Source organism: Acomys russatus, chromosome 11 (assembly GCF_903995435.1).
Source record: "Acomys russatus chromosome 11, mAcoRus1.1, whole genome shotgun sequence".
Lineage (NCBI taxonomy): Eukaryota > Metazoa > Chordata > Mammalia > Rodentia > Muridae > Acomys > Acomys russatus.
Window position 1 is genome coordinate 41,056,159 of NC_067147.1, and position 25,705 is coordinate 41,081,863.

The 25,705-nt window shown below is 40.1% G+C and overlaps 1 protein-coding gene across 1 annotated transcript in view; it reads left to right on the forward strand.

Moving 5' to 3' along the window:
* The window catches only part of Ctnna3 (catenin alpha 3), a 1,456,883-nt gene that overhangs the window by 30,768 nt on the left and 1,400,410 nt on the right, over positions 1–25,705 (forward strand). Inside the window, exon 2 of the mRNA XM_051153175.1 lies at positions 9,287–9,390. Within this exon, the coding sequence (XP_051009132.1) occupies positions 9,292–9,390 (99 nt within the window). The 5' untranslated portion in view covers positions 9,287–9,291. The remainder of the gene's footprint in view (positions 1–9,286; positions 9,391–25,705) is intronic.

Here is a 25,705-nt window from a genome sequence, read left to right on the forward strand (position 1 = left end):
TATTTAGGATATTTATGTTTATGTATGACTTATTTCACTTTTAAAGTCTCTGTGAGGAGGATGTTCTTATTCTTCTCATTTACCAGATGGTGAAACAAATATTCAGAGAGAATCCAGCAGCTTGTCTATAAAGTTCCCAGCAAAGGGCCTAGAGAGACGGCTGAGTGAGTAAAGATGCTTGCCACCAAGGGTGACAGTCTGAGTTCCATCCTCAGAGCTCACGTGGCAAAAGGGACAGAACCAATTTTCACAGCTGTCCTCTGACTTCCACACTTGTGCTGTGTGTGTGTGTGTGCACGTGTGCATGTATGTGCATGTGTGTATTCATGTGCATGTGTGTGACTGTGCATACAAATAAATATATGAATGTAAAAACAAAGTTCCTGCTGAGGAGAGAGCAGAGTTTGGGTTTTCACCTGGATAGTCCAGTGTCTAAGCCAGTCCTCTTAATCACTGAGACCCAACAGTACTGTCATGGTGGGGAGTTTAATAGTCCTTTAGCAGAGTATGCTGGGGGCAGGATGTCTTGAATTGGCTCCCATATATTGCTCTAAGTGAAGATGAAATCTAGTCTTCCTTTGCTGAACAAACTGTGAACCTCCTGCTAACATTTGCAAGACTGGCCTTACTTTGAAAGTGGCACATATTTTCAATTCATCTGCCCAGATAGGGCACATTTTTATACTTTACTCAAAGGCAACTATTAGTCTGTTGTGTTAATTACTTTTCTGCTATCGATGGGAGAAAATATCCCGACAAAAGCAGTTTACAGAGGAAAGGGCTTATAATTCCTTTGTCAGGGAATCATAGCTGGAGGCTGTCTGAACACATTCACACATGAGAAAGAGAGAGAGAGAGAGAGAGAGAGAGGGAGAGAGAGAGAGAGAGAGAGAGAGCGAGAGAGAGAGAGAGGGAGGGAGGGAGAGAGAGAGAGAAGGATTTGTAGGAATTGGAGCAAGGCTATAAACCCTCAAAACCTCAGTGATGAACTTACTTCATGAAGGCTACACATCCTAAAGATTCTATAACCTTCCCAAATGGTGTCACCAAGTGGAGATCAAGTGCAAGTATATAACCCTGTGGGGACACCTCTCATTCAAATCTTTTGTCTCCCTGTGGCTGACTGTGTAAGCAAAAGTTCCACCACTGAGCCACACGTGTTGCCCTTGCAGTACTAGGTGGTATATGGCTATCTATTTCTATTTCCTGGTAGCAATCCTCTGACTCCAGCGGGCCTCTTTTCAGTTGTCCTATTCCTTTAGGGATCTCCCTCCACCCATATATCTTCACGTGTATATACGTCTGTATGTCTGTATGAGTATATGCAAAGTATATGCAGGTGACTGTGGAGGCCAGAAGAGGGTGTCAGGTTCTCTAGAGCTGGAGTTACAGGAAATTGTGAGTTGCCTGATGTGGGTTATGGAAATCACATACAAGTCTTCCAGAAGATCAGAAAGTGCTCTTAACCACGGGGCCATCTTTCTAGCCTGCACCTCTCTCTCTCTCTCTGTCTCTCTGTCTCTCTCTCTCTGTCTCTCTCTGTCTCTGTATCTCTGTCTCTCTTTTTCTTGTATGGAGTTAGTGAAATCTCTATTGAGTGAAATCTTGAGTGAGTGAAGTACTGAGTGGATGTGTATTTTTTGACATGACTCAGCCATGTCAAGGACCAAGGCCACAGATCCACTGGAAATTGTCAAAGCCTTTCTCTTGCAGGTCAGGCATGAAAATGAGATAGCCTTCCTCTGGTGCCAGTATGAGAGTTTATGAATGTTTGATCAATGTGTGCAAAAACTAGCAACTGCAGTTTCCTCTTCTCAGTTATTTATAGCCTGAGACTGCTAACTTACAAAGAGCTTCTACAGACACTAGCTGATCCCTCCCTTTGAGCTGTACTTTGTGAACTTGTTGAGCTATACTAGTTGGGGCCATCCCATCAGAGTGCACCCAGAACACCTGACCCAGTCTTTTTGTTTCTATGTCTGTGGTTTCTTCAGTGTCACTGGCTTTCCTCATTCCCTCGCTGCCTCTAGTCAGGGTTTCAGGACCAAGCCATGTGGATCATGACTTATTTCTATTTCATGTATCTGTGCATTGTGCCTGTGTGTGTGTGTGTGTGTGTGTGTGTGTGTGTGTGTTTGTGTATGTGTGGTTGCATGCATGCGCATAGGAAGAACTGAGCTGAGGCTGAGAATCATTCTGTTTGTCTTCCATCTCATTCATTGAAGCAGGCTCTCTCAATCAAACCCAGAGCTCACCAGTATGGCTAGTCTCAATAGGTAGCTTGCTCTTGGGATTTCTCATCTTGATTTCTGAGGCTGGAGTTACAGGCAGGCTACCACACCCACCTGGCATTTTATGTGCATTCTGGGGATCTGAACTCTGGTTTTCACATTTGGGTGGCAGGTGCTTCACCACTGAACTCAGCCCGCTTTGTTCCTTTCCATGCTGGCAATTCTGACGTTTATATTCTCTCTTCTCTCCCTCTCTCTCTGCCCTCTCATCTCCTCTCTGTCTGGGTATGTCTTTCTATTTGTCTCTTGAGACAGAGTCCCACTTTATAGCCCTGTGTAGCCTAGAACTTGTTATATAGATCACACAGACCTTGAACTCATGGAGATTTCCCCTTCTTTTTGCCTCCCAAGTGCTCTGATTGAAGGTTTATGAGCACTCGTGCCTGGCCCTAGCATTTATAATTTCATTCCAGATTGATTTTTACAAACTCTACTCTTATATATCCATCTTCATCATCTTACTATGATTGTGTCTACCCTCACCCCAGTTAATGGCAACCCTCTTTCCACTTGCTCCAAACTCCCCAAAAATGATACCATGATTCTCTCTCTCTTATGTCTACTTAGGAATTCCAATTGGCTCAACCATCAAAATGCATCTATGACTGGCCAGATACAGCCTCTTCTATTGCTATTATACAGACCTAAGCCATTGTGATAATCTCTAATTTCCACGGTCAATTTGATTGGAGAAAGAATCCCCCAGGAGGTCCACCATTTGGTCTGTCTGTGAGGCTGGTTCTAGATATGATCAGCTGAGGGGTCTGGGAAAGCCTTATTCTAAATGTGGCTGGCAGCACCACAGGGCCTGGGGTCCTAGACTGAGAATAAGGAAAGGATAAAGACATCTAGGCGCCTGCACTTCCCCATTCTTTGCTTCATGATCAATGGCACAGAACAAGCATCTCTCAAAGCTGTGCCCTGCTGACTTTGAAACTGGCTTTAGAGAGTTGGGAACTGTGGGCTAGAGAAGCCCATAGAATGCAGTAAGCAGAGTGTAATTAGCAATTCTGGTGGGAGTGTGGATGACTGGAATGCCAATAGGAATGCGATCTTATAATACCCTTCTCTGTTGTTACCAGGGCATGGGATGTTCTGTAATAGAGACATGCTCAGGGTATTATATGGCGAGCTGTGAGCCAGCTCAGACTGATGTAGGACAAACTTGTGCCTCTCATGATCCCCCATAGTTGACTGCGTTTAAAAATGAGCGTTAAGCAATTTTAAAGTAATTAAAATTTAGTTTTAAGCAGGGGGATAACGTCAAAATTGAGGCATTTTGTGGGGAGGGGGGAAGAGATAGGGAAGGATCCAGTAGTTAGGTTTGCATTGTCTTGAGTTTTGTAGCCTAAGATTCTGAAAACTGTTATTTTATCCTAGCCTGTCTCTCATGAAACCTGCACTCTTCTTACTTTATAGAACCATTCCTCTTGGATCAGGGGTAAAAAGTGGTAGATTTCAAACCAACCGCAAAAAGACCTTTCTAAAAGCAAGCACCCTCATTAAGTGGTATAGTAAGTCCCTCATTATTTCTATTCATCCGAGCCTAGGATATTGTTGAAATGATGGCTGTTTGCAGGAGGTTTTCTTGAGTGTTTGGAGGTCCTCCCTAATGCTTAGTGTTTTACAGATTATAAAACTCTGGTGCTTTACAGTGTGACACCTACAGTGCAGTGGGATTTTGCTATGCACTCAGTTGTCATGTTGCTGTAAGAGGCGAGTCACAATTGGACAGACTTTGACCTTTCCTTGGCCTCATTTGCAAACTTCTGCAGTCTTCTACAACTTATTGTCCCAGTTTCCAATCAGTCAGGATTACTGAACAGGACAGATACCAAAGATCAAAAAGACTTTATATAAGAAACAGCATTTATTCATAGAATAATAATTATGTATAGCCAAGGTTCCTCAAGGACTTGGTTTATTATTTTATAATTCTGTCATGGAAAAGTAAACTTCTGAATAATGAACTCTACCTAATGTGAATTAAATACACAAATATAGAATTAGAAGATACCTTGATTAAATTAGGTTTATATTTTATCTCTTGGCTAAAAACATTCTATACATATTGTGCATAATTTTTCCTCTCCCTATTTCTTTTTTTCTCCCTTACTTCCAGTTTTTAGTGTTTAATGTAGCTTTGGAAGCCCATTGTGAATTCTGAAGTAAAGACATATTTTTAAAGTCTTGTGAAGGCTCACTTCAGTCCTATTTTAGTTGACAACAATGTCCTTACCTTTGTCCCTGAGATGAAAAACAAATGTTAACAACCTTGATTTCCTTTTTAAAAAATATTTACTTTGTAAAAATATTTATTTACTTTATTTTGTATATGCTTTGTATGTATGTATGTATGTATGTATGTATGTATGTATTGTATGCATGTTTGTATGTGAACCATATCCGTAGTTAAGAAGGAGTTAAGAAGGTAGGGTCAGAACCCTGGAATTGGAATTACAGACAGCTGAGAGGACCATTTGGGTGCTGGGAACCATACCCAAATCCTTTGCAAGAGCATCCAGTGCTTTTAACTGTTGAGCTATCTCTCCAGCCCAGTTTATTTCATTTTTAATTGTGTGTCTCTCTGTGCATGAACACATAGCTTGTTCACAGAGGCCAGAGATGTCAGATCCCTTAAATCTTGAGTTACAGGAGGTGATGAGCTGCTTGACATGAATTCTGGAAATTGGACTGCGCATGTCTGAAAGAGCAATATGTGTCTTTAACTACTGAGATATCTGTCCAGCCTAACAATTTGGATTTTTATGTAGCAAGTACCTTTCATAAGCAGGCTAGCAGGTTAAAAAAATACCTGCTTTTGATTGGACTATAATGTTATACACCAAAAGACGTATCTTATTGTATAGATTGACTTTGGGTTACAAATGGGGGCCTGGAGAGATGTCTCAGTGGGTGGTTAAAAGCACTTGTTGCTTTTCCAAAGAACCTGGGTTCTGTTTATGGCACCCAGATGGTGGCTTACAACCTTTTGTTAATGCCAGTTGCAGGGGATCTAATGCCATCTTCTGATCTCTGCTGTCACTTGGCACACACGTGGTACATAGATATGGATGCAGGCCATATACTCATACACCCCCCCAAAAATTAGGTCAATAGGGTAATCTCCTCTCAACTTTGACATGTGTGTGTTATAAGGAAGGAAAGTGATAGGCAGAATGATTAGAAACCAAATTCAAAACATTTCCTTCCTATGTTGCATTAAGAGAAAACATTTGTTAATAGTGTTTGGATTCTTCTTCTTCTTTTGTTTTTAAAAGAATATCTTCCATATTTTTACTGAATAGTTGAGGAAAGAGACCTTTAAAAAGAAAATTGAACAGTGAAAAGGAGAGGGACATAAGATAGTAGTGGTCTACACTGTAGGACATCATGACATTATATCACATGCCACCTAGCAGTAATCCACATCACCACATATGTATCATACATAGGTATAGCAATAAGATATATAACTTATATACTGCATATATAACATGTTGTATATATGTATATGTATATATATGTATATATCATCCTGAATGGTTATTTCCAAGCCAAATTGGCTTTTAAAAAGTAAAGAAGGAAAAAACAAAAGTAAAGAAGGGACATGATAGTGGCTCATCATTGTAATCCTAGGACTTGGGAGGTTGAGGCAGGAGAGTTGAAGCCAGCCTGGGCTATATGATGAATTCTAGGCCAGTGTGAGCTATCAACTGGTTGAGACCCTGCCTCAAAAATCCAAAACCAAACAAATAAACATAAATAAAGTGATAGTTGTCCTTGTAAGTGAGTGACTTGAGATGGCATTGAGTGCAGACTGAGAATAAGGATATGCTTGACTGCCTTGAAGTGGAAAGGGAGCCCCAAGGGGGCTGTTTGGATTATGTTTAGTAAGAGAACTATCTAGAAAAGTGCTATATCTCACAAAACTTGCTCTGTCTCTATAATCAGCTATGCTGGTGGTTTTTATATAAAACTGTCAACATTTAAAATGGCAAGAGGACCCCCTAGGGCCCCTCCACTCTATTTATAAGGTGTCCTTTTCCCACCCACTTCAGATTGTGCATTTTAATTTTTTTGTGTTGACTATACAATGATTTGATAGTGTCTATGAAATGACAGTGTACACTGGTGTCTTTAATAGAAAAACCTCAGCGCATATGGTTGTACTTTAATGCTTTTATCAATTATTAAGTTCATCCTAATTGGTTCCTTTGAGACTTTCAGTATAATTATCTTTGTTTTTAATATTAAATTTCACTGAAGACACATGAAAGAATTAGAAATATTGTAACAATATTCGATTACAAGCATGTCTGAACTTCAATATTTAGATTATGTACAAATATGATGCTAAGTCACTGGGGAGAGCCATTCAAGAAACTTCTGCTTTTCTCAAGAATACATTTAAACATTCTTTGACAATTTCACATATGGTATAAACATTTCAGTGATTTTTTTATCCTTCTCATTACATCACCATCTCTCATCCTCCTTCCTACCTCTTTCACTGAAGCCCCTCTTTCCCCTTCCACTTTCATGTCTCTCTGTGTGTGACTCACTGAGTTTAATCGGGGATGCTTGCCTGAGCATGGGTGGGAGGTTATTTACTAGAGTGAGAGCAACTTATGAGTGGCTGCACCACTGAAGAAAATGGCCCTGCCCCAGCCACCATAACAGGCAACAGGAAGGGATGGGATATTATGAGCCCTTTCCATATTCATGATGAAATGTTGACAGGCTGATCATTTATACTCATCGACACAGACAGAGGTTTCAGAGGGATTATTAGGGTGTTTCCTGGGGGCATTTCACTAAGCTAAGGGAAACCATGGGGGAGAGTAGGTAGACACTAAATGGGGCAGCTTTCTATCGATAGTCTTATTTCTGCAGGTTATACATTCTGTTTATTTTTAACATATTTACTTTAATTTCATGTGCATGTGTGTAAGCCTGAGTGTGTGCATGTAGTACTGCATGTGTGCTTAGTGCCCACAGGGGTAAGAAGAGAGGTCGGATCCTCTGAATTTGGAGTTACAGATGGTTGTGAGCTGCCATTTGGGTGCTGGGAACTGAACCCGGGTCCTCATGTGTGTGCACATGTTCATGTATGTGTGTATTTGTGGTTTATGTATATATACTCATGTGTGTGTTTGTGTGCATGTACAGGTGTGTGTGGTGGTCAGAGGTTGGTATTTAGGTCTTTATTTATTTATTACTATGTATACAGTGCTCTGCCTGCATGTACACCCTCAGGTCAGAAGAGGGCATCAAATCACATTATAGATGGTTGTGAGCCACAATGTGGTTGCTGGGAACTGAACTCAGGACCTCTAGAGGAATAGTCAATGCCCTTAACCTCTAAGCCATCTCTCTAGCTCTAGGTCTTGCACTCTTTTCACCTTATTTTAAATTATTTAAAAATATTTTAATGTATTATTATGAGTGGTATGTGTGCATACTATGAGTGTGGAGATCTGAGAACAACTTTGCAGAGTTATTTTTCCCTTTCTGCCTTTCCATGGCTCTGGGAATTGCACTCAAGCTTGTCAGGCATAGTGTTTTTACCTGCCGAGCCCTTATGCTAGTCCTCGGTCTTACCGTTTGAGTCAGGTGTCTCACTGAACCTGGAGCTCATCAGCTCAGCTTTAGACTGGTGTTTCAGCAAGCCCAGGGATCCTTTTGTTTCACCTCCCTATTGCTTGGGTTATAGTTGCTTTTACCTGCCTTCTACATGGATGATAGGGATCCCAGCTCAGGACTTCATAAGGGGAGTACCTAGTTAACTGAGCATCTCCCCATCCTCTTGAATTGATTTGTATCATTATTTCTTTTTTTTTCTTCTAAAGACAGGCTCTTATTATGTAGCCCTGTCTGGCTTGGAATTCACTATGTAGATCAGGATGGCCTCAAATTTACAGGAAGCTGCTTTCTTTGCTTTTCTAGGTGCTGGGGTTAATGGTATAGACTACCAAAACTGGCTAAGGATGTTAATATCTAAAACAATGACTTAAAATAACTTTTACTCTTATTTTGTCTGGTGACTTAGTTATTGTTCAGTTGCTGTGATAAAACATCATGACTAAGGCCATTCACAGAAGGAATAGTTAATTTGGGCCTATGGTTCCAGAGGTTTAAGAGTCCATCCTGGTAGGAAAGCACTGCAGCAAGCTACAGGCGTGGTGGTAGGAACAGGAGGCTGAGAGCTCATTTCTTCAACCGCAAGCACAAAGCAGAAAGAGCAAACTGGCAGTAGGGTGTAGCCTTAAACTCACAAAGCCAGCCCCTAGTGACTTTCTTCCTCTAGTGAAGTGACACCTTCTAAGCCTCCCAAACAGTACCACCAACTGAGGGGTGAGTGTTCAATTGTCTGAGACTATGGGAGACATTTCTCATTCAAACCATAATATTTTTTCCAAATATCAATGCTTTCCCACAGGCTTTTTATTTTTTCTAATAAATAGCCATTCAAAATTTTATTAGTTTCTTTTCTATATAAGAAAGAACTTGCTCCAACCACCTTTTACAACTAAACGTCTCCAATAAGCAGCCTTAAAAACACACACAGAGATGCATCCACATACCTTCTGGCTTCTCAGCTAAGTCTTGACAGTAGTAGACAAACATACAGATTACCTGAGCATCATGAGTTCACAGCAGCCAAATGTCTTGCCTACCGCCAGGTTATGTGTCAAGACATCCCCAACGACTTCCAATTTATATTCTAAGCAGATATAAACCCATTTGATATGTTTGAAAGTCAGTTATGAATTTGCTAGCGTTCGTTCCTCAGAGCCAAGCCCAGGCAGCACGGCCTCAGAGAACAGCTTGGGAGTGTCTTGTTTCTCTGATGGTGGGTTTGGCACCGAGAGCCTCAAAGGACTGAAAAGTGCGAAATAGAACTCCCACTTACTCCATGGTTGTCAGGAACCCTGTACTTTGGAAGAATTTCCCTTCACTGATAAGCATGGTGTTTTTCTGTCTGTGTGCAGGTCACATGTCGGCAGAAACACCAATCGTCCTGAATATGGACGCTCGGGATCTGCAGATCCAGACGTTCACCGTAGAGAAGCTGCTGGAGCCCCTGATAATCCAGGTACGAGCACGTCGGGTGCTGCAACCACTGTGTTTTCTGGAATTTAAAACCGTGGGAACAGCAAGGAGCCAAGGAAAGGCTTGGTTTTGTATATAAATAAATACACGGTCTAAGTTATCCTTTATTTAAACTGGCATTAGATGGGTGCATACCTTTAATTCCAGCACCCAGGAGGCAAGAGGCGGAAAGATAAATCTCTGAGAGTTCAGGGCCAGTCAGTCTACACATGGAGACCCTGTCTTAAATTCCCATATAAGCTGATATTAAAATATAGAAGTATATATTTGATATTAATAATATAATTCTGAAAGTTTTCCTTTAGATTGTTTTTTGGCAGTAACTGTAATAAATGTTATATAATACATGTTATATGTTATATATGTCTATATAACATATATGTTGCATATTTATATTACATATGACGTGCATTAAATTTTTTTTTTTTTTTAAATTAGGATCTATGTTGCTCAGAGTGGCCTCTAGCCCATAATCCTTTTGCCTCATCCTCCATGGTGCTAGGATTACATATGTGTACCATCATGTCAAGAGGTGTATATAAGTAACTATTATTATTATTAATTATTAGTGTGTGTGTGTGTGTGTGTGTGTGTGTGTGTACATGATGAGTGTAAGTGAGCACCCATGTTGTACCATAAGAGTAGAGATTAGAGGACAACTTTGTAGAGTTGATTCTCTCTTGGTTGTCAGGCTGTGTGACAAGCGATTTTATTGCTGGACCATCTCCCTGACTCCAGAGGTATATATAATTTGCAAAACATTGTTCTGTAAATTATCTTGCTTAGCCAGGCATGGTGGTGCATACCTTTAATCCCAGCACTTGGGAGGCAGAGGCAAGCAGATCTTTGGGAGTTCGTGGCCAGCCTGGTCTATAGGCTGCCTCGAACTCGTGATCCTCCTGCCTCGGCCTCCTTCAGCAAATCCTACTGGTGTGTGTTTCCACAACTGGCTAATTTAAGATGCATGTCTAGCTACTTACATATTTGCTAGTTCTTGGATGCATGAATGAATGAATGCTGTTTCTTTCTTTTGCCACCAGCTGCCTGTGCTTAGGGTTTACCTCTAGGCTTTCTGGCCAATGGATTTGGTATAATAAATGCAAGTATAATTTTAAAGTTGTCTTATACTGATCTACTGTAATGCTGACTCTAGAAGTGGGTTACTGTTCACCTTTTCTCAGACCCAGGCATGTTTTAAAGTCCAGGGTCAAAAAATAGGATATGGTTAAAACTCATAACTCGGGGATAGTAGTTAAAAGCTTGTGCTTAGTTAATCTTAAACCATGTGACATGATTCCAAAAATATTGTTAAGTTGGGATATATTAATTCTAGAGACATTCAATTGTTTACAGTGTTAAAACTTGGTTATTGTAGTCTACTTTCATTCTCAAGAGGTTAAAAATCACTGACTCAAAAAATGTTTTTGCTTTAGATTTTTATAAGCCATAGACTTTTTATAAACTAAATCATACAGGAAACTGTTATGCTCTATAATTGTACACCATAAACAGGTCGAAAATTTCCCAGTCTCTTTATGGATTATGTTTATGACTTCGAAGACTGTGTCAGCTGGGTGCATGTCCCTAGCTGTAGATGGTTTCACAGATTCTGGGCAGCAAGTAGGCCAGCCTGCTCTTCCTGGACATGTCCAACGTTTCGGCTTTTTGCTACTCCCTGCAACTTCAACACCCTCAATGTCAGCAGGAAGTATACGACGATGATTACTTTGCCTGTAGCCATTTATTTCTTATCAACAAAAGGCTGGGATGTTACACTTCAGACCCAGGAGAAACAGTTCCAGGTTCTCCTAGCATCCTGAGGTCCATCCCTATCTGCTGTAGAGCATGGCTTGCCTACTCTGCCCTCTCTCTATCTTTCTCTCTCCATTCCTCCCTAGTTCCTTATTTTTTTAATTAAACAAAAAAGGCAGGAGTGTTAGTATACATGCAGCCCCACTAGTCTGCCCTTCAGGGTCCTAGCAACCTCTTACATCATCACCTGCTGCCACCGGCCAGGTATGTGCCAAGTGTGTGCCAGATAAAATGGTCCTCCCACCCCTTTCTCTCTCCCTCTCTTGATCTCTCTGCTTCCCCTCTGTTCCGTTTCTTTCTATGTCTTTCTTTGCCCTCATGGCTCTGTCTCCATCTGTCTGCCTGTCTACATATCCAATCATCTGCCTCTGTGCCTCCTCCTGGAGGCCATAATTCCTCTCCTCTTCCTTTCCTCCAAATAAACCTCCTTTATACCAGATACATTGCCTGGAATTAATCATTGTTATAACACAGGATGGCAAAGGGTCTGTTACACAGAGGAACCCTGTCTCAAAACACAAAACAACAAAAAAATTTGCTTATAGTCATGAAAACTGAGTCAATTTAATGTAATTCCATATGTCTTTAGTATTAGAGAATTTCAGTGGTTTGACCTAAGATACATATTGTCTCATTTTTCACAAAGTAAACTGTAATTCAAATACCAAAATATGGGAGAAAAGCAATTAAATAAAATAATTTTGTGATAATCTTCTAGGAAATAAGTAACCATTTGAAAATATGAATAACAATTTTTGGTTTTTGAGACAGGCTTTCTCTGTGTAGCACTAGCTGTCCTGGACTTACTTTGTAGAACAGGCTGGCCTTGAACTCACAGAGATCTGCTTTCCTCTGCCTCCAGAGTGCTGGGATTACAGGTGTGAGCCGCCACACCTGGCTGGATTTTTTGTATTTTTAAAAAATATTTTTATTAACATAAATTGTGTATACAAACTGATTCCTCTGAAATGTTCATACATGTAGAAGATGTATTTTGATCATATTCACCTCATTACCATTTCATGTCCCCATCTCACTCATACTGAGGATTTGATTTTCTTGGTGCAGAGTTTGAAGGAATCTATACATTTATGTAGATCTACATATTTTACCTTTAAGAGCAAAACTGGTAAGGGGACTCCCCCTAGGTCTACCTTACATCATGCATCTAGGCCCCTTCTTCCAAGAACAGTACACTCTCAGGGTTTACTTGGTGAAAAACTACAGTGACCTTATGTCTAATTATTCAAGCATTCTTGTGTTTCCTGTGGGAAGCACAGCAGAGCAGCTATAGGACAGACAGACACAGGACATGTATTCACTGAGCACAAATTGAGACCTACTATTGGGAAGGCAATTCAAAACATTTCTCACTGGTGATAGCTGAGCTGTATATTAACTGTTGCTGTCTTAAAGGTGTTAACACCCGAAATTAATACTGCTTAAGCCAGCCACTGAATGGTTTCATGTTGAGAGATAAAACAAAATTCTGTCTGTCTGTGTTTCTTATCATCCTATCAATCATCTGTCTGTCTATCTATCTATCTATCTATCTATCTATCTATCTATCTATCATCTATCTACCTACCAATCATGTTTCTTTCTTCCCCAGGTTAAACTCAAATTCAGAGTATTCCTGACTTTGTCTTTTTTTTTACTTTGTCTTGTTAGTGCACTATTATCTGACTTTATTTTTATTTTTCTGACAAAATTCACTAAAAAAATTAGAATCTGGAACAGGGCAAAGAAAACTAAATCACACTCAATTTACTACCAATAGACAAACATTAGTGCATTTCCTTCTAAGACAGCAAAATAATGGGTAATTTTCTTGGAACTGTATACTACTCTTAAAGTTATTTTTATAAATCTTTCTCATTTTCCCTTTTAACCCTGCTATCACACAAATAACTGAGACTCTTATATTTGTTTAATAATGAGCTTCACAACACAATAACTGAGCATTCTTATTCTTAACCCTCTAAACTAATCTGGCTTCCTCCAGAGTAAATCCCTGAGATACTTGCACTTTATTGCTTTCCTGCTTCAGCTCCACTTTTCTGGTCTCTCTCGGGTCTCCCCTGTGGCTGAATCCCTTCCTTCTTTCTCCTCTAACTTCTCTTTTCCTGGTTAGCAGGAAGTCCATCCCTATTCTCCCCTGCTCAATGATTGGCTATAAGATGCTTTATTGGCATATCAGGGCACAATTGGGGAGCAGTGTTTACACAACATTGAGACAGGAGATTCTCAGAACAAGGATTGCAACCAGATGTGGGGGATACAGAAATCAGCATTTGAATTACACAATAACTTTATGCCTACATAAGATAGAGAATATAAATTCAGTGAATAGTGCAGGTGTGCCATACCTGCTATTTGGGAAGTTTAGGTAGCCTAGCCAACACATACACATGTGTATATTGAATATATATATATATATATATATATATATATATATATATATATACATATACATATATATATATGCACGCATGTGTGTGTATACACATACATACACATATACACATGTATATATATGCACACTGGATTATGCACATATACATTTATGGGTACACATATGTATATATGTATTTATATATATATATACATTGAATATATGCACAATGAATATATACACTGAAACATATTATTTTTCTTTCCTGTTTTTGTGAAAAAACACTATGACAGAAGCAACATTATTCAGCTCATACTTCTAGGTTACAGTTCATCTTGGCAAGGAAATTACAGAAACAGAGTGTCTTAGTCACTGTTCTGTTGCTGTGAAGAGACACCCTGAACAAGGCAATTCTTGTAAAAGAAAGACTTTAATTGGGGTTGGCTTATAGTTTTAGAGTTTTAGTTCATTACCATCATGGTGGGAAGCATGGCAGGAATGGTGCAGTGATTGGCAGGAGGGGGGCGGTGGAGAGAGAGGGAGACTGGTTTGGTTTGGGCATTTGAAACCTCAAAGCCCATCCCCATCGACACACTTCCCCTAAGAAGGCCACAACTCTAATCCTTAGTGCCACTCCCTGGTGACTAAGCATTCAAATATTTGAGCCTACTAAGGGGCCATTCTTATTCAAATTGCCTCCAGGAGCTTGACAGAGAGCAGTAGATTGATGTTTGCTTGCCAGTGCTCAGCTGGTTCTCCCTTTTTCATTCAGTCCAGAGCCCAGCCGTGAAATGGTGCCTGCTCACATTCAGGATGGGTCTTTCCACTTAACATCATCAGGAGAATCTCCAAAGACATCAGAGATTTTTCTCACTGGCGATTATAGATTGTGTCAAGTTGACAAAGAAAACTATCAAATACACATATATAGGTATATAAATGAAATGGAGGAAATGCTGTATATATAGATTTTATCTTAATTTTCCATTTAAAATGGTATTTTGGTAGTTTGCCCTGTCATACTTAAAAATTTTTTTTTTGTAGTGCTGGATATGGAATACCAAGTCCATAAATATTTTAGTCAGGCGCTCTAACCACTAAATGACACCTGAAACCCAATTTTCCCATTAGAAAATTTAAATCTATTTATCTATTATCTGTCTATCTATCTATCTATCTATCTATCTATCTATCTATCTATCTATCTATCTATCTATTGTTTTGTCTGCCTGTATATCTGTGTCTGTGTACCATGTATATGTCTGGTGCCCATGGAGGACAGAAGAGGGGGAATCCCCTAGGACAGGGGTGATAGATGCTTGTGAGCCTCTACATGGTTGCTGAGAGTTGAACCTAAGTCCTCTGGAAGAACAGCGAATGCTCTCACCCTCTGAGCCATCTATCCAGACCCCATTCTTTACAAGAATAACTCAGCAATGCTGCTGCGTGGTTTCCTACCATACAGCGCCATCACGGCCTTTACTTAAGGTAATCACTCAGTTTTAGATGTTTCAGTTTTCAGCTCTTTTTTTGGGGGGGGGGAGGCTATTATAAATGCTGGAGATATAGCTTAATTCACAGAGTTCTTGCTCAGGATTCGAAAATCCCAGGGGTTGATCCAGAGAACCACATAAACTCAACACAGCAGCAACACCCAGGTAATCTCAGCATTCCAATGGTAGAGGCAGGAAGGTCAGAAGTTCAAAGTCATCCTCAACTACACAGCAAGTTAAAGGCCATCCCGGGGAAACGTGCAATCCTGTCTAAAATAAAAATAAACAGTTCCATGCTCAACATCCTTATGCACACAGGTTATTTTCTTAGGATTAGTTACCAAAAAAAAAAAAAAAAAAAAAAAAAAAAAAATACAAGTTAGTAGGCAAGATATGAAAATCTTAATACTTTCTCATGTTTATCACCAAATTTTGGTAGAGGGTGGATTTGAGAAAAGGGATTCACACCCTTGTACTTGGACTCACTAAGTACCCCAGGCTAGCCTCCATTCTCTGGCCCCCATCTTAGCACTAATAGTGGTAGTTGACAGGGGTTAGCCATGCCTAGCCATAGGGAAAGCATTAAATGAATTCTTACAAGTAAACATTCTGTTCATATCTTAGTTTTCTTTCTATTGCTGTGATAAATACTGTGACTAAAAGTAGCTTGGAGAGGAAAGGAAAGGGTCTATTTAGTCTTACAGTTTAGAGTTAGTTGATCATGAATCAAAATCAGGGCAGGAACTGAAGCAGAGACCGTGGGAAAATGCTGTGTACTGCCTTGTTCTCCGTGGCTTTCCCAGCCTGCTTTCTTACACATCCTAAGGGAATACTTGCCCAGGGCTGCTATGGCTCTCTTTGAGCTGAGACATCCCACATCAGCCACATTGAAGCAGGAGTTTCTCCCCCCCTTCCCCCTCCCCCTCCCCTCCCTCCCTTCCTTCCAGTCTTCTTTTTCGAGACAGGGTTTCTCTGTGTAGCCTTGGCTGTCCTGGACTCACTTTGTAGACCAGGCTGGCCTCAAACTCACAGTGATCTGCTTGTCTCTGCCTCCCAAGTGCTGGAGTGCTGGGATTAAAGGTGGGTGCCACACCGGGTCGGCTGGAAGCATTTTCCTAATTGAGATTCATTCTTCCCAAATAACTTTAGTTTAGCCAGTTTGACAAATGAAAAAACCAACCAGTGCAGTGCTTATGCCTTTATGAGGAGTGGGAGTAGGGAACTGACTTTTACTTGTAGGTGGCTGAATGATAAGTACATCAATTTCACTACATTTTTTTCCCCATGAAAATGTGACATTGCAGTTAATCACTTAGAACTTGATAATCACAAGGGATGCTGCCATACTGTCGTCAACAGAGAATGTGTTGTGGAGAAGCTACATTTCTCTCTTTCTTTCTTTCTTTCTTTCTTTCTTTCTTTCTTCCTTTCTTTCTTCCTTCCTTCCTTCCTTTCTTTTGAGACAGTGTCCCTGTGTAGCCCAAACTAACCTCAGTTCCCTTGCCTTGGCTGGGATTCCAGTGCTGTTGTCACAGCCTATCAGAAACTAGCTTTTTTTGTCTGAGCAGGAATTAGTCGATGTTTTGGTCAAACACTTTGCGATGATATCAGTCAGTAGGACTTCACATGAAAAGATGATGGTGGTCACAACCGTGTGTGCCCTAGTATGTACCAAAACCATAATAACCATCCTTCTAAATGGTATTGATCCCACCAGAAAGTTCAGAGGGCGAAAATGATCCAAAGGAATTTTATTTGAGTAGGAAAAAACCCTCCCAAAATAAAAAAGCCAAACCTTGTTTAAAAAGGGCAATTACATTAATATTAGGAGCCGTTGATTCTGCACCTGGATGCATACTTTTCCTGAACAGCAGCAGCTGAGATTGGGGAAGGAGACAGCCTGTTTTGTGATAGCTCTGTCACATGCTAATGAAATGCTAACTTTATCTTTCCTGATTGTTGTCGATTTTAAAATGTTTATTATTTCTTAAAAGAGGCACAGCAGTACCCCAGCTGAAAATTTTTATAGGTCTTAGCAATATTTAAGGCATATGAAATTACAAATATTAATAATTTATGGAATAGCTATTGTGTGTAAGAGCGTTCTCATAATGCAGGGTTCCAGCACAGCAGAGTTATCTGAACACACACAGTTTTCATTATCATAGGAGTCTCCTTGCAAAAATCTCAATTCATTTTGAAGCCATAGAATTATTATTTTAAAATAGCTGACCTTAAAGGACTTTATGCTCAGCTTTTAAAAGTCTGTCACTTAGACATATTTACTTTTATTAATATGTATATACACCACCTGTGTGTGGGTATGCCACAAGTGTGCAGATGCCCTTAAAGGTCACGGAGGGTAGTAGATCTCTTGGAGCTAGATTTGCTGGTGGTGTGGTGCTGGTACTCAAATCTGGGTCCTCTGTAAAAGCAGCAAGTACTTCTGTAACCACTGAACCATCTTTCTAGCTTCTCATCTGTCAATTTTGTCCTGTATCTTTTTTTTGTAAAAATAATCTCTTTAAATTTAATAATATTGAGTTTTCCTGGGTAACCTTGTACTAGATACACTATCCCCCTCCCCCTCCCCAGAATGTTTAGTTTTTATTTAAAACTTTGTTGTTGTTGTTATTTTTCGAGACAGAGTTTTTGTGGTTAGCCTTGGCTGTCCTGTACTCACTTTGTACACCAGGCTGGCCTCAAACTTACAAAGATCCACCTGCCTCTGCCCCCCCAGAGTGCTGGGATGACAGGTGTGCTCCACTGCGCCCAGCTATTTAAAACATTTAACTGATAGAATTATGTATTCGTTTATATGTGATGATTTGATATATGTGTGCATAATATAATGATCATCACAGCCATATTATTGAGTGTATTCACCATTGTCTGCTGGGGGCCCATGCAGGAGGAACAGCAAAGACGGTTCTATAACAACCCATGGAATGTGGCCCACCAGTTAGCACAACCACGATGGGTATGACACCGAGGACCACAGTGTCCTGAGGACTTCATGCTGTTCAGGAGCGCAGCTCTGCTTGTTGCTCTTGTGGTCACCACATCTCTCATACTACATGAGCTGTATGCCAACTCTAAGGGGGCTTCCAGACCATCCCTGGGCAGCGCCACCCACACTCACAGTGACAATGCTTGGTCTTTTTCAGGCATTGCTGCTAGAGCAGATAAATGATTCAGCCACCACCCTTGGAAAGAAATTAGAGATGCAGACTATTAGCAATGATCACCACCCTTAGAAAGAATTTGGAAAAATAGTTTGTTTAGCAAGATTAGGTAAAGATGTTTTTGCTAGTAGCTCTGACGTAGAAAATCTTAGAGAACAGTTTAAAGTTAAGAAAAGTATACTCTTTGGAGTAAAGCTAGGGGCTTTTTAAGGTTGTCAAGCAGGAACAATAGCTCAGAGTAGCACTGGCTCATGTGACTCTTTCAAGCTGGGCCAGTGACTGAGATGATGTTTAATTTCCTTACACCTATTTTTTTCCCCTCAGCTTCTAAAAATGATTAATGACTACATATGCCCCTTAAAGATTTAAAGTAGAAGTGGCTGATTGCTTTTTATATAAAAGTTTAGATTTGTGATTTTTTTAAAAGGGTTTTTATAACATTACCTTTTAAGATAATTGGTTCTCTCTTTGCAACCGCAAACTACAGCCTGCCAGTAAAGAAAAAAGCTAGCTGAGAATTTACCTTGCTCGCTCACACTCTGTTAATACAAAACAAATTTCTTAGCTACAAATGTATATGGTTTCTTGGGAATAATTTGTTTTTCACATTTGCTTTTCACCCATAATATGTAAAACATTTGATCATGTGAGGATATGGGGGAACATGTTTTTCTTACGTATACTTATTGTATTCATTCACTTAAAGAAAAATAGAATGTAACCACATTGTGACATTTGCACTTCTTGAGGAATTTTGCTGGGATATATAAACTGTGGGAAAAAGAATAAAGTTGTTGAGACTTGCTCTTCAGAGTTTGTTCTGTCCACCAAATATATGTGTATATGTAAGTGTATAAGGTTGGAATCTGTTTCCATTCACCCACTGTATGAATGTGTGTGTTTGTATGCATGTATGTATATGTATGTGTGAAGTTAAGAAGAAGCTTTTGGAACCTACCTGTTGGAATCTGTCTTACGCCATCAAGTGTAAGTGTGTGTGTGTGTAAGTGTGTGTGTGTGTGTGTGTGTGTGTATAGTCTTTTTCTCTCCTTTCCTTTTTAGCCACTTACCACCATCAGTGGAAACACCCCCTGATGCCCCACCCCTGCTAGGAACCAATACCCCTAGCCCCTGCATGCTATAATAGCTGTAAGCTCCCACCAGGAAGCATCAGTGCTGGCCTGCTGCCAGCAGTTTAATTCTGGTCCATCAGCCTGCCACTATCAGTGGAAGCCATTGCCTTTAACCAGCAGTTCTGGCCTGGAAAGTTGCCCTCAGAGAAAGTCTGTGGGGTCACTAGCCAGCTGTGGATCTATGCCCCGCCTCAGTTTCCCCTGTTGATATTAAAGCTGGATTTCAATAATTGTCCATAAGTATGATTTTGTATTTGTGTAGCAAAGATACTTAAAGTTTTTAAAAACTATACATTTGCCTCATTAAACTTTATGTATATTATATAGTATTGCCAACTGTAGCTATCATGCTATTCACAAATTAGATTCCCAGAACTTTAATTCATCACATGACTGAAAATTTGTATCCTTTGACCAAACTTTCCATTTCTCATCTCCAAGATCCTGAAAATTACTATTTTATGCTGTTCTGTGATTTCATTTATGTGAGATTGTACAGTACTTTCCTTTTGTGCCTGGAGACCTTATTTACTGTAATAATGGAAGCATTATTGAGGAGAACAGCTCCAGGTTCATTCATGCTGACAAATGGCAAGGAATCCTTTTCTTAAAACAAATTAATAATATTCATGTATATATATATATACACGTATATACTTTTATTGATTTCTGTATCAATATACTCCTAGGTTGTACCTTTATCTGAGATCTTCCAGAGAGTTCCCTGTTTTAATAGTTGTTTGGTTATTATAAGCAGATGATACAGCACCTCATTATGCTAAATACATTTTAGCAGAAGCTCATCTCCTTTACATTAAAGTAACCAGTTTAGTAGCCACATTAAAAAATCCTCAGTTTCCTCATTGTTTGTCTTTATACTGAATTCTCTTGCTCATGAGGTTGCACAGGAGTTATTTATCTTGGCACATAATTCAAAATCAAAATTACATTTAATTTTTCGGAGTAATTGGTCATAGATACCATGCTGTCACTCCAAGTTCTTAATTCATTTATGCATAAATCTTTATTCCACTCTTTTTCTAGACAGCAGAGTCTTCTGTACCAAACCTGATTTATCTTTAATCTTTTTTTTTTCTTTCTCTTGAGCTTAGGTAAATCACTAGGTCATTTTGCAGGGACGCTCAGCCTGGGATATATTTCAATCACTTGCTTTCATTTTCTCACTGTGATAACTTACACAGTGCATCCCTCTGCAATAAATTCCTCCAATGGGTCAGAAATAATTTTTTTCTCAGCAATTACATTTTTATGATTGCAACTGCAGGCATCTGCATTTTATCACTTTCAAGATCCGAATGTGGCAGTGGAGTGCAGAAAGTCTGTTTATGCAGAACCGTGCTCAGAGAATTTACATCTCTATGCTGTCTCCCTGAAGGGGACATAAACTGCTTGATCATGCTATAGTCATTATGTAATGGGTCCATCAATAATCTTATTTACCACAATATATAATTTTCTGTGTGTCAGATTCATGTTGAATGTCAGTTAAAGGAATAGACTCAAAATCTCTTAAAATAATAAAGTCCTTTATAAGGCATTATAAAGATTTTTAGCAAAACTTCAGACATATTTTATGGTATTAATGTATTCCATGTTTTTAAAAGGTAAATGTAGGATTCGAGCAACAGTAATGAACATTATTTCTCTGACTCTCATTACTAACTCTTATATACCTTATGCCTCTGTTCCATTTCTACTTCCATATCAACTCCTAAATATCTACATATCTACACACATGTACACATATACAAACCTGCACACACACACACACACACACACACACACACACACATGAGTGTTTTGCTTGCATGTATGTGTTTATGCCATAAATACATGGCGCATGGTACCTTCAGAGATTATAAGGACATCAGATCCTCTGGAATTGAAGTTGTGGATGGTTGTGAACCACCATGTAGGTGCTAGGAACTGGACCCAGATCCTCTATAAGAGCAACAAGTACTTTTAACCGTTGAGCCATCTTTCTAGCCACTTACCTGTATTTTTATGGGTGTTTACTTGGGGATAGCATCTTTGTATTCTATAATAATAGTCATTGGCCAAGACTAAGACTGTCTTGTGACTCATGCATGAGTTGGCATAAGCAAGGTTATGCTGAGACAACCCTTAAATCTCAGAGGCTTAGTGAAAACTCATTTCATGTCCAAGATACAGATCCACTGTGAGTTATCTGGGGTCTCTGTGATCAGTACTGGGACTCAGGCACCAAGGCTAGCACAGAGTTCATCTTCATTGTCAACAAGGGGAATAAGACAGATGAACCATGAAAAGGGGCCCTGATATGTCCAAATGTCACATATATTACTTCTACTCCATGCTGTTTTTATTAAAGCAAATATGAATGTTGGATGCACAATCTTGCCCAATGCCCAGAGGAGAAAAGGGCTCTTTGTGAACAGCACCCCAAATTATTGCTTTCTCATTGCCTCCTTTTGATAAATCTCCATTTACTCTCAAGTCATTTTATTGCCCTAGTCATATCTGACTATATCTGGGGTGGGGAAACTGACTCCATGACACCTATAGTTGTTGAGAAGCTTCTGAGCCTCTGCAGATGATCACTAATCAGTCCTATTGCCACTGTTAAGGGAGGGATCGCCAGCCCCTGAGTTGTGATGTAGGTTCTTTGGCTGGATCTAGGAAACATGTCAACAGAAGAGATGATTAATATGGGATGAGCAAAATATTTTATTAATTTCACATGTGCATGATGATCTTTGTAAGAAGGAGGTCTGAAGACATTACCAAAGTGTAATACATTAATACTTTTAGATAAACACCCATAAATTTATGAAAGAATGAAAGTTAAATGGATATCTGAGCCCCTCTGGTAAATTCTAGGATGTTTTTAAGGGATAGATAGTGTTAAGGGTATAGAGACTAGTGGAAACTGTGACTTTCTTCAGAGTTGGAGAGATGGCTCAGTGGTTAAAAATGCCTGCTGCTGTTGCTGAGGACCTTAGTTCAGTTCGTAGACAAAGGTCAGGCACTTTACAACTCCTGTTCTAGAGGCTCCAGTAGTCTTTTCTGGTCTTCACATTACCTACTAGCATACCTGTATGTGTACACACACACACACACACACACACACACACACACACAATCCTAAAAGAAGAGTTCTGTTAAAAAATTTGTCTCCTCAGGCTCATTGTTGGTCTAGTTTCCAGTCCTGAGTGTTTAAGATAGAATTGTGGCTTTGGTCCATGGAAGGAGAATCCCTCCCCAAAGAATCTTTCCAAGTTGCTACATGTAGGAAAATAAAGTCATTTAGCCCTTTCTGAAGTCACTGCCCACTAAATGATTTCAGCTTTAAAACCTGATCTTCTCATTTGGTATATTTTGTGCTATCATGTCCTTAACTCCTCCACCATCCTCTCTTTGGAAGGTGACTGTATTTGTAGAGCTGAGCAGTGGATGCCTAGAGAACATAGTCATTTCAGGTACAGAACTGGAGAAGATGGAGTGCTCTTATGGGATAAAACACTGTGACCAAGGTAACCTGTAAAAGAAAACATTTAATTTGTCTTACAGTTTCAGAGAGTTAGAGTCCATGATGGAGCAGAGGAACAGCAGAGTACTCATGCCTTGATCCGCAACTGCAAGGCAGAGAGGGACACCGTGAGAGTACCACACATCCTTTGAGACCTCAAAGCCCACCCTAGTGACACACCTCCTCCAGCAAGGCCACACCTCCTAATCCTTCCAAAAATTTCTACCAACTGTGGACCAAGTATTCAAATACATGGTGCCTCGGGGGCCATTCTCATCCAAACCACAAGGATAGGAATGAACAGTGACAGTGGCAGCTCCTCTAAATGCCTGTTCTGAAGAACTCTCTGCTGCTCTCCAACATCAGCAAAATCTCTTTCTCTTCACTTTGAGCCCCAAACCAAAAAACAAACAAAGAAGGGAAGGAAAGAAAGAAAGGAAAGCATGTAGGTAAGCAGTCATGCACATCAGTTTATGCGAACAGCTGCCAAGAAGCCCAAGGAGTTATTTTCCACTCTTCTATAGACCTGATTGGTTTCCAGATTGCAGAGAAGGACTTCTGTTACCTTTGGGTTCTTAGTCTCCAAGAATAGAATTTCCCTTTATTTCTTTCAGAAAAAGAAATTACTATTTGTGATTGCTGTCATTTCATAATTCATTTTGATTGAACTTAATGTCATTAATTTAGGCTTCTATTTTAGCTTTGTCAATTTGACACAAGCTAGTCATGTGAAAGGAAAGTCTATTGAGGAATTGTCCAGATCACACTGGCCTGTGGTGGTGTGTCAGTGGTGGGATTGTCTTGATTATTAATTGATGTTGGAGGGCCTGACCTGTTAAGGGTGACACTATCCCAGGCAGATATCTGGTCCTGGGCTGTGTAAGGAAGCTAGTTAAACAAGAGCCTCTGAGTCAGCCAGAGAGCAAGCCAGGAAGCAGCCTTCCTCAATGGTTTCTGCTTCAAATTCTTGCATGAGTTCCTGACCCAATTTCTCTCAGTGATGGACTGTAAGTCAAATAAAGCCTTCTTTTTCCAAGCTGTTTCTGGTCAGAGTGTTACAGCCGGGCAACAGAAAGGAAACTAGAAGGGCTTCTTTGATCTTATCCACAAGCTTCCCTCTGGCACCCTTGCTGATTATCCCGCCATTAGACTATATACTACAATTAACCTCAAAGGCTCAAGGAAATCCCACAGGCCGTCCTTGGGTGTCCTGGACTCACTCTGTAGACCAGGCTGGTCTGGATTCGAATTTACAGAGATCCACTGGCTTCTGCTGGGATTAAAGGCGTACACTACCATGCCCAGCTCAATGATGTTATTATTATTATTTTTTTTGGTAATTCTTTTTCTTTTTTGGTTTTTCGAGACAGGGTCTCTCTGTGTAGCCTTGGCTGTCCTGGACTCACTCTGTAGACCAGGCTGGCCTTGAACTCACAGTGATCTATCTGCCTGCCCCTGTCTCCTGAGTGCTGGGATGAAAGGTGTGTGCCACTCCCCACCCCAATGATGTTATTTTTATGGAAGGATGAATAAATAAAGTTACTTTGCCTCCATAATGTTTTAAAGTTTAAGATGATTCAAAATAGCTGAGACAATATCTAATAAAGTGACTTTTTCAACTTCTGAATCTTTTACTGCCAGAAAACTGCTCCCATGGGAAAGTTGCTGGCTAGAGTATTTCTTGAGAAACAGAGAGTTCAGAAATAGGAAGCTACTTTTAAAATTAAGACTAAGAAAAGCCAGTTTATCAGAATGTCCACAGTGTCTCCCAGAATTGGGGGCTCTGAGAGGAGCTGTGGGCAGGTGTCAGAAGCTGCACCTCTTCACCACTCCTCAGATTGATTCCTAGACCTCTTTTGTTTTCTTCAGACTTGTATTTTAAACTAGCTGATCCAACACTGTGGTCTACTCCACCGGTATTTTATATTTTTGTCATCCTCCTGCCTCAGCCTTTTGAATGCTGAGATTATAAGTGTGTCCCACAACATTGAGTACAACTGTAATGTTCTTATCTTTCAATCATAGCTCATCCTTTCCTATCTGGATTCATAGATTGCACGTTGGCTTTGAAATGTGGTGTCAGCACCCCCTTATAAACTGATGAATGCATCCTAGGTGTTAGAGATGGGTAAACACGATCCACCTGCTCATTAGTAGATGCAAGGCAGCATTTGCGGTTCGTCTTGGTGACAGGAGAGCCAACTCCTTGCCTCTGCAGCTGTGGTCAGTTACAAGGCTTGAGATGTGACTCAGTCCTTCCTAGACTCCCCTGACAGTCTCTAGAGGGAGCCTGAAACTTGAAACCTCCCTGACTCTAGTCCAACGATGGCTTTTTTTTTTTTCTTTCTTGGTTTCAGTCCAAGTAGTAAATAGCTTCAGATTTGATGGCTCATCTGTTGCAATTATGACACCATTACTGTTGTGAGGGCAGCCATAGACAATATATAAACGAATGGGCATAACATGCTTCAATAAGAATTTCTTATTGTCAGAAATAATCAAGTGTCCGGATTTGTCTCCAGGGATAGTTTTCAGGCCCCTATTCTAGACTGACCATTTTCTTGCTGAGACATTCTGCACTCGCCGTATAAGGAATGGGTACTATCTCACACTCGGTTGAGAGTCTCATGAGAGACAAATTATGGTGGAGTGGTTTGTGGCCAAACCCTATGAGAGACATAAAAATCTTAGCTGGGAGAAGAGTGCGAGGCAGGCAATTCAGGAAATTCCTGTTACTGTTGAGGATTCAGT